The 9,903-nt window shown below is 36.8% G+C and overlaps 1 protein-coding gene across 1 annotated transcript in view; it reads right to left on the reverse strand.

The window, feature by feature from the left end:
• Positions 1 to 9,271: 9,271 nt before the first annotated feature.
• The window catches only part of TCEAL4 (transcription elongation factor A like 4), a 2,914-nt gene continuing 2,282 nt past the window's right edge, over positions 9,272 to 9,903 (reverse strand). Inside the window, exon 4 of the mRNA XM_059386038.1 lies at positions 9,272 to 9,768. Coding sequence (XP_059242021.1) covers positions 9,453 to 9,768 — 316 coding nt within the window. The 3' untranslated portion in view covers positions 9,272 to 9,452. The remainder of the gene's footprint in view (positions 9,769 to 9,903) is intronic.

Below are 9,903 nucleotides of genomic sequence, written 5' to 3' on the forward strand. Positions count from 1 at the left end.
GAGCGCCGCGTCACCCGAGCTCGGTCCCCCACCCCGCCCCCCTTACCCCTATCCCCAAGGGACCAAGCAACCACACGCGGTGGAGGGCCGAGTGGCAAATGGGGAATCAAGAGGGCAGAAGCCGGGAGGCTTCCGGACCGCAGGTGCTTTACCTGGCGCATCTCAGGCCCTCGCACTGCATCCCTCTGCGATGTACGCCATTGCCAGGTGTGACCGCTGTTCACAGGGACGGTACTCGACTTTGCCAGGAGCGCTCAACAACCGAGTCCCACAGGCTGCTTTCAAGACCGGCTCTGCCTGATTCCTGAGCCCAGGCAGTAGTACCGCCAGGAAGCGGCACTGCCACCTTGATTAGCTGTGTTTCTGGACCTCTTCTCTGTACCCATGTTCTCTCACCCTGAATGATTTCTGTTCATTAACCTCTAAGCACAGATGATTCTCAAATCTCCATCTCCAGGCTGTGCCCTCCCCCCGAGCCTTAGATCCACTTTTTGCTTTCTGATCCATCAGCAGCAGGGGAGAGTGCTTGATTCTTCACACGTTTTCCACCATGTGTTGGAATACTTTTTCATTTTCACTAACATAATAGGTGAGTAGTAGTATCTCAATGGCATTTTATTTTGCAATTTTTTGGACAATTTAAACACCACTGTAAATTGTCTGTTAACGTCTTTCCACATTTTTGTTGGGTTGTTGGTCCTTCTCTCCTCATTTTCAGTACCCTGTATACATTAACAGTATTAGGCCTTTATGTTTTACGTTGCAAATATTTACTTCCAGTTTGTTGCTTTTCTACTTTGTATATGGTGTATTTCTGGCATGCATTAAAAAAAGTAGTCAAATTTATCAAATGTTTATTGCATCTGGATTTTGATTCATAGTTAAGAATTCTTTTCCTACATGAGGCCAGAGGAATTCACCCATGTCTTCTTTTAGTACTCGTATGGTTAACTGTATTTGTCCTGAGGGCATCTGTGGTTAGGAATAGAGGTTAAGTAATACACCAGTGCCAAACTGAGTTGAATCTGCTGCTGACTCAAGGCAGCAAATCAAAGCCCCAAGGCTCATTACAAGGAGAGGGGTTTCCTAACAAACCAGCACCCATATAATGCTGGGAACCTCAAATGTTTCAGTTTAGGGGTAATTAAAAACTGGAAATAAACTAGCTCTCACAAAGTCTATTAGTTTGTCCTTGCAACATCTAATTGGACTAGTATACTTTAAGCTTTGGACATAGATTATGGTGGTTCCAGACAGGAAGAACCCTTATAAGTCCTGACCAGTGCAAACAAAATCTTCTCTGGAGTAAGTGTCCATCATCCTAGGCCCCAAATTATTTCAACAAACAATTGATCATGTACAATGTCCACACAGAAAGATAACCAGGAATACAAATTTTAAAAAAGGCATAAGTAAGAAGTAGTAGAGACAACAGCTAACACAAACAGATCCATTAGTTTTGAATTATCTGAATCATCAGATACAAACTACTAACCACAATGCTTAGTGTATTCAGATAAATAAAATCCAATCTTGAAAATTTCAACAGGGTGCTAGAAATCAGAAAAAGTGGGGAAAAAAAAGAGGAATTCTAAAACTACACAAAAAAAAACCAGCTGAAATTAGAAACTCAATGGATGGCTTTTACAGCAGATTAGATGCAGCTCAAAAGAGAATTAAAGAACTAGAAATTATGTTCAGAAGAAACTATCCATAAGGCTGCACAGGTAGTAAAAAAGATGGAAAATTCAGATGGGAGGGCATAAGATCTAACAAATGTTTACTAGGAATTCCAGAAGGAAAAGAGAAATGGATGTGTTCAGAGGCAACCTCTGAAGAGACAACTGAGGATTTTTCAGAACTGATGAAAGACATTGATCCATAGATCGAAGAAGTCTAAGATATCCCAAATAATATAAAAAGAAACTCATACAGAGATGCATAATAGTAACCTTGCAGAGAATCAAAGACAAAGAGAAAAATCATAAAAGTAGCCAGAAAAATAGAATACCCATTGAAGGAACAAAAGTTAGGGTGATTGATGGTTTCTCAATAGAAACAATGGATGTATGAAGATAGTAGAATGATATCTTTAGTAACTTTTAGGAAAATAAATGCCAGCCAAAAAAATTGAGAACCAGTAAAAATACCCTTCAAAATTAAAGGTGAAATAAAGACCTTTAAAAATAAAAAGAGTTTCCCATCGGCAGGCATAAACCAAACGAAATACTGAATGCTACAAGGCATTTTTCCTTTGACAGAAAAATGATCCCAGATGGAATAATGGAGATATGAAAGGGAAAAACAACAATTAAAAAGACAAATATGTATGTAAACTTAAATCAATACTACATAAAACTAGTAATACCTTGTTAATTCATATCAAAAAATAACATAGGAGTCAAGAGGGCTGAAGTAAAAGTACAAAATTAATATTAGCCTTTGATAAGTCATGATTGTACGCTCTAATTGCCAGAAAACATTAAGGTAAAACTTCTAAGCTAGTAGAGGAGCAAAAATAAGAAAATAATCCTAAAGAAGAGAAAACTAACATACATTAGATGGGACATAGAGAAGGAACTTGATAGAATGGTTAATTTATATCTATTAATACCAGTGAGTACATTAAATATGATTTACATGAAGCAAGTAAAGATTTTCAGACTGGAAAAAACACAATGTTATACTGCTTATGAAAGACATCTAAAATACAAAAATACATAGAGACTGAAAGTAAAAGTATAGAAGAAAATTATAACATGAAAACTAACCAATGGGAAGACATTATAAATAACAAAATAGACTTCAAAACAAAAAGCATTACAAAACATAACGAGTATCACTTTATGGTATTTTTAAAATTTGTATGCACTTATTGGATTGACCTCAAAATAAATAAATCAAAATTTGACAGAACTACAAGGAGAAATAAACAAAGCTTTTATTTAAGCATTATAACACTCCTATTTCTGTAACTGTGTAAATATTTAAAGTGTTGAAAAGAAACAAATCACCAAATTAAAATTTTATATCCAGCAAAATTGTTCTTCAAAAGTGAAGGAGAAATAAAGAATTTTCTCAAAAATCAAAACAAAAACTGATGACCAGCACACCTTCCATTAAAGAAACATTAAAAGATTTTCTCTAGAGAAAAGAAATTTGATCAGAAACACAAATTAGTTCAGCAACTCGAATATTCATAAAGAGCAGTGGAAAGGAATATATGAAAGTATAATGAAACTGTTTCTTTTTCTTATTGATACAAAAGATAAATATCTGAAGTATTAATGTTAACAATATATTTAGTGATTATAGCATATGGATAAGTGAAATGAATGAATACTCTGTAGTAAGGTATCTACACTACATGTAAGTGAAGCAGAAGAATATTCTTTGAAAGTAAACCTAGTGAAAAATACATATTGTAATCTTGAGGGAAATTACTAAAACTTTTTCAAAAAGAAATATAATTGATACACTAAAAGAAGACAAAAGGAATCATGTAAAATACTCAAAACTGAAAAAGAACTCTTGGAAACAAATGGAAAACAGTTACACATGGTTGATACTAATCCGAATGTATCTCAAGAATCATTTTAAATATAAATGCTCCAAATACACCCATTTAAGACAAATTGTTAGAATGAACACATAAAAGCCAACTATACGTTTTGGACAAGAGGCCCATTTTTAAAAGAAAGACTCTGGGCACCTGGGTGGCTCAGTTGGTTAAGCATCTGCCTTTGGCTCAGGTCATGATCCCAGGATCCTGGGATCAAGTCTTGCAATGGGCTTCTTGCTCAGAGGGGAGCCTGTTTCTCCCTCTGCCTGCTTATCCCCTTGCTGTGCTTTCTGGCAAATAAATAAATAAAATCTTTAAAATAAATAAAGACTCTGAAAGGTTATAATTAAAACAATGGAGGAAGATATATACAACCATATAAACTAAATCAAAGAAATATAGACAAAAGGATGATGGAGGGGTGCCTGGCTGGCTCAGTGGGTAGAGCATTTGACTCTTAATCTTGGGGGATGAGTTCAAGCCCCACAGTAGGCACAGAGCCTACAAAAAAAAATGCTGGAATAGCTATACAATTTCAGATAAAGAAGACTTGAGAATAATTAAAGTATCAGATTAAAAAAAAAGAGGCACTACATAATGACAAAGGGATCAATTATGGAAAAAAACAAATACATAATAATCTTAAATATATATGTACCTAACAAAAATATCAAAATATATGAGGGAAAACTGATAAAACAGACAAATCTATTATCAGAGTTGCAGTCTTCAACCACCGCTAGTCAGTAATTGACAGATTAAGAAGGCAAAATATCTGTAAAGATATAGTTGACCTGAACGGCACTATTAATCAACTTGATCCAAATGGCATTTACAGAACATTACATCTAATATCAGAACACTTTTTATCAAGTTCATATAGAACATTCACTGCGAGTCCATATTCTAGGCCATTAAATACACCTTACCAAATTTAGAAGAACAGAAATCATAAAAAGTAAGCTCTCAGTGGAATTAAAGTAGAAATCAACAATGGAAAGAAGGACAAACACACGTATTTGGAAATTAACACAATTCTAAACACATGAGTCAGGGAAAAATATAAGAGAAATGCAAAAATATTTTGAACTAAATGAAAATAAAATTAACCTATCAAAATTTGGGGAATATAGAAAAAGCAGTGCTTAGAAGGAAATTTCTAGTTTAAATGAGTATGTGAGAAAAGATCTAACATCTATAACCTAAGTTTTCTCCTGAGGAAACTAAAGGAAGTAATTTTAAACCTAGTGTAACCAGAAGAGAAGAAATTAATAATTAGAAATCAATACAAGTAAAACAGAAAAAAAAATAGAAAAAAAATCAACAAAATGAAAATCTGATTCTTTGAAAAGGTAAAAAAAAAAATTGATACATCTCTTGCCAGGATAATCAAGAAAAAAGAAAGAAGATCCAAATTAACAAAATCAGAAATGAAAGTGAGGTTATCAGTAGTGATTCCATGGACATTAAGAAGATAATGAGGGAATTCTATTAACAACCCTGTGCCTACAAATTTGATAACTTAGATACAATGAACCAATCCCCTTCAATGATACAAACTACTAAAACTCATACAAGGAGAAAACAATAACCTAAACAGCTCTGTATCAAAGAAATTGAATGAATAATCCATAACCTTCCAGACAGAAATCACCAAGACTAAATTCTACCAAACATTTAAGCATCACCAGTGAACTTTTAGAAATCACCAGGGAATTCTACCACACATCTAAGTAAGAAATAATACCAATTCTCCACAATATCTTCCATAAAACAGAAGTAGAGAGAATATTCGATTTATTCTCTGAGGCCAATATTACCCTAATTCCAAAACCAGACAGAAGGCATTACAAGAAAAGAAAACTACAGACCAGTCTCTCTCATGAACACAGACACAAAATCCTCAACAAAGTATCAGAAAATCAAATCCAACAATGTATAAAAATCATGCACCTAACAAGGGAATGAATTTATTGTACACGTGCAAAGCTGATTCAACATCTGAAAATCAGTTAGTATAATCCACACATAAACAGCCTAAATAAGATATATTATATGATCTTATCACTTGATACAGAAAAAGTACATGACAGAATCCAACGCCCATCTATGATAAAGGTTCTTAAAACAGAATTAGAGGGGAACACCTCAATTTGATAAAGAATATCTACAAGAAACCTGTAACAACATACGTAAGGGTAAGGAACAGGAACAACACAATATCAGGAACAAGGCAAGGTATTATTTTCTCATTGGTCTTAGTAAACATCATCCTGGAAGTCCTAGCTACTGCAGTAACACAAAAAAAGAAATAAAACATATACAGCTTGGAATGGATGAAATAATACTGTCTCTTTAAAGATGACATGATTTTCTATGTAGAAATGCCACAGCATTGACAAACTCCTGGCTACAAGATCTGTAAAGCTGTAAAGCTAATATACAAAAGTCAGTTGCTTTCCTATATACCAGCAATGAAATGGAATTTGAAATTTAAAAATACCATAAATAATATTACTCCCCACATACAGAATGTGCCTAAAGAATCTAAGTTTATTACAAATATATGAAACAACCACACTGAAAAGGAAGGAGGAATAAGGTGTTGACATAAGGTAATTTTGGAAGGGAGTGGAGTCTATAAAACTAAAGGCAGATATTTCTCTATAAATAAATATATAAAAATAGTTAAAGATAAAAACATACATAAACATGCATAGATACACACAGGTTATTATATATCAATAGATCTCCTTGCTCTATCAACTGCAAGGGCCTAGAAGCAATGATACCCCAATAGTAATGATTACTCTTAGCACCCAGATCTTGGTTTTTATACCATTCTCTAACCAAAGGTACCAGGGCCCCTTGGGTAAATGGGAAATTCTAGGACTTGGACAGGAAATATACAAGACTACCTCATCTTGTAGTGCCAGAAAGTGTTAAACACACACATATGCACACAGGGATGGGAGGAGGTATGTTAAATAAATACAAGTGCCATGTGAAAGAGCTTTCAATGGCCGAAGTTGGAACTAGAGCAATGAAAATATGTGAAGTAGTATTAGATTATAATCCAAAGTATATGCTAAACATTGACTGCTGGATTTTAAGGTAGTTATATTTTAACTCTTTGAGGAACAATGGAGTATTATTCAGCCATAAAAAGTAATGAAATCTTGCCATTTGCACCGACAGTATAATGCTAAGTCAGTCAGTCAGAGAAAGACAAATACCATATGCTTTCACTCAAATTTAGAACTTGAGAAACCAAACAAAGGGAAAAAATAAGAGAGACATAGCATGAAACAGACTCTTAATTATGGAGAACAATATGATGGTTACCAGAGGGGAAGGTGGTGTGGGGATGGGTAAATAGGTGATGGGGATCAAGGAATGCATTTGTCATGATGAGTACTGGGTGATGTATGGAACTGTTGAATTACTATGCTGTACACCTGAACTAATATAACACTGTATGGTAACTAACTGCAATTAAAATTAAAACTTAAAAAAAGGATCCATACCGATACCCTCAAGTAAGTGGAACCTAACATCCCACTCAGTCTTTCCTAAGACTGTACATATAGTGACTTTCTTCCAAAGAGGACAGTATGGAAAGGGAGAAATAAGAGTAGCTTTACCATAGAGAATCCTGACAAACCCTACCTCAGCCCAGGTCACAAGAGTTTACAACAGTGGTAATATTGATAGTATACATCCTCTTCTGAAAAAGTAAACTAGACGGGGTGTCTGGCTGGGTCAGTGTTAAGCAACTGCCTTCGGCTCAGGTCATGAACCCAGGGTCCTGGGATCCACCCCCATATCAGGCTCCCTGCGTGGGGGAGAGCCTGCTTTTTCCTCTCCCACTCCCCCTGCTTATGTTCCCTCTGTCTTTCTGTCAAAAAAATAAAATAAAATCTGGGGTGCCTGGGTGGCTCAGTTGTTAAGCAACTGCTTTTGGCTCAGGTCACAATCCCAGGATGCTGGGATAGAGCCCACATCAGACTCCCTGCTCAGTGGGAAGCCTGCTTCTCCCTCCCCAATTCACCCCCCTTGTGTTCCTTTCTGTCAAATAAAATTTTAGAAAGAAAAAAAGAAATAAACTAGACACTCAACATGGGGCTTGAACTCACGACCCCAAGATCAAGAATGGCATGTTCTATGGACCGAACCAGTCAGGCACCCTGATAACATGTACCCCTTATATAAATGTGGTGACATAGCACTTACCTCTCTGGTCCTCTTCCCGAAAGCACTTAACGACTGTGTAACCATGAGGAAAAAAGCAAACTGAAATTGTGGAACATTATACAAAATACCTGACCAGTACTTCTCAAAAGTGTCAAGAGCATCAAAAACAGGGAAAGTGAGAAACTGTCACAGCCAGAAAGAGCCTATGGAGACAAGTTGACTAAATATAAGGTGGTAACCTGGATAGGATCCTGGAACAGGAAAAGGGCACTAGGGAAAAACTGAGGGAATTTAATAGGTACTCTGGTAAATAATGTATTATTTGGTCAATATTGGTTCACTATGACAAATGCACCATACTAATGTAAGATGTTAATAGAGAATATTGTGTATGGGGTATACAGAAACTCTGTACTATCTTTGCAATAATTCTCTAAGTCATTAACTTCTAAAATAAAAGTTCATCCAAAAAACACTAGAAGCAAATTAAAGGATAATGAAGAGCTGGGGCAGGGGGGGCCGCAGGGAAAAGGGGGAATCACATAGGTAGATGGATCTGTTGAAATGGTAACAGGAACTTCCTGAGAGACAATTCCTCCTAAGAAAAAAGTGTCAGCAGACATGAGATTAACAGGTGAGAATAGCACAGCATCTGGTCACTCAGATTTTTCTGGCTCAACCTCCAGTATCTACATCCAGTGGAGATGGCACTGTATGCAAAAACACAGACTGACAAAAATTCTGGAAGAGTGTTTTTTAAAAACTTTATAAAATATCAACACCCAATGACAACTGGGTACTACCCACCTGAATTAGGGTAACTCTGCTGTAGGTAGAGAATTCTCCACCTTTCTGTTGAGACAGTGTTGCTTTAGTCCATCATGGTCTCCAGACCACCAGTAGCTGTGGGAGCTTCAGGCGATTACAGAGCCCCTGAGAAGGGGCACAGTGCCCAAGAGACATGGCATTACCCAGGGGACAATGGCACCCACATTTTATCTGACTGCTGAGACCTCTTATACCTCCCCTAAACATCTGAAAGAATTCTGGTTCTGCTACTGCAAGGCAAAGGGTAGGAACCAGCCCAACACAGGTCACACTCACTACCTCATCTATCTTCTCCATGACCCTGGAAGGCAAGTTTTACCCCATTCAACAGATGACAAGGCTGTTTGTTACAGCAATGGATTTGTACTATCAGCCAGGTTGTCTTCCAGCTTCCAGTCTCAAACATGAGTTTTAAGAAATATTTTATATCCTGACCAAGAATTTTTGGTGTCTCCACTACATTCATGAGCTAACTAACTAGTTGTTTGGATTGCTTGGCATATATTGTTTTCATGATGAAAGTAATCGGTGTTTTTTTTTTTTTAGGAGAAAACATAAAATGAACAAAAAAGAACAAAAAAAAAATCACCTTCAGATAACCAGGATGTAGCTTTCAGAGTTTTCTCTGTACATAGATCACTAGGTAAATGCCTTTGTAGTTTTACAAAAATGGACTGATGCCATATATATGGTTCAACAAACTTTTTTCTTTTTAATTTTACAATATGCCATAAACATTTTTCCATGCAATGGACAAAAATCTGCTACTGAAACATTGAAGGCTGCAGTTAGGTACAAGAGTGATAGCTAAAGCAAGTATTAGTATAAGGTTAAAGCACAAGGCCTAGGCAAATGCCTGCCAGGGGCACTACACAAAAGGAATGTCTTCAAAGCCCCTCTGTGGGGCCCTGCATCCACCCCTGAGTTCCCTTGGGCCCCTCGGGTGAAAGGGGTCCTGTAAACTTTTTTGCATCCACATAAACCCCCCCAATTTCTGTCTGGTTTTCTTCACCTCATCCTCTACCCGGGCCATCTCGTCAAATTCTCTTATCATCTCCTCATTGCTCAAATGCATATCGTGTATGGCCTCCTTATATTCCTTGAGACACTGAGCCAGCCCCTTGTTGGTTTTTCTTTTAGCCTTCCTGGGTACATCATCCCCAGCTGGGCGCTTTCCTGCAACCCTTGGTTCCATGGCTGGCTTTTCTTCTTTTGGCTTCTCCTCATTCACTGGCTTTCCCTCATTCACTGGTTTTCCTTCTTCTTTGGGCTTTCCCTCACTCACTGATTTTCCTTCTTTTGGTTTTCCCTCATTCACC

The sequence above is a fragment of the Mustela nigripes genome, chromosome X, assembly GCF_022355385.1.
Source record: "Mustela nigripes isolate SB6536 chromosome X, MUSNIG.SB6536, whole genome shotgun sequence".
Classification (NCBI taxonomy): domain Eukaryota; kingdom Metazoa; phylum Chordata; class Mammalia; order Carnivora; family Mustelidae; genus Mustela; species Mustela nigripes.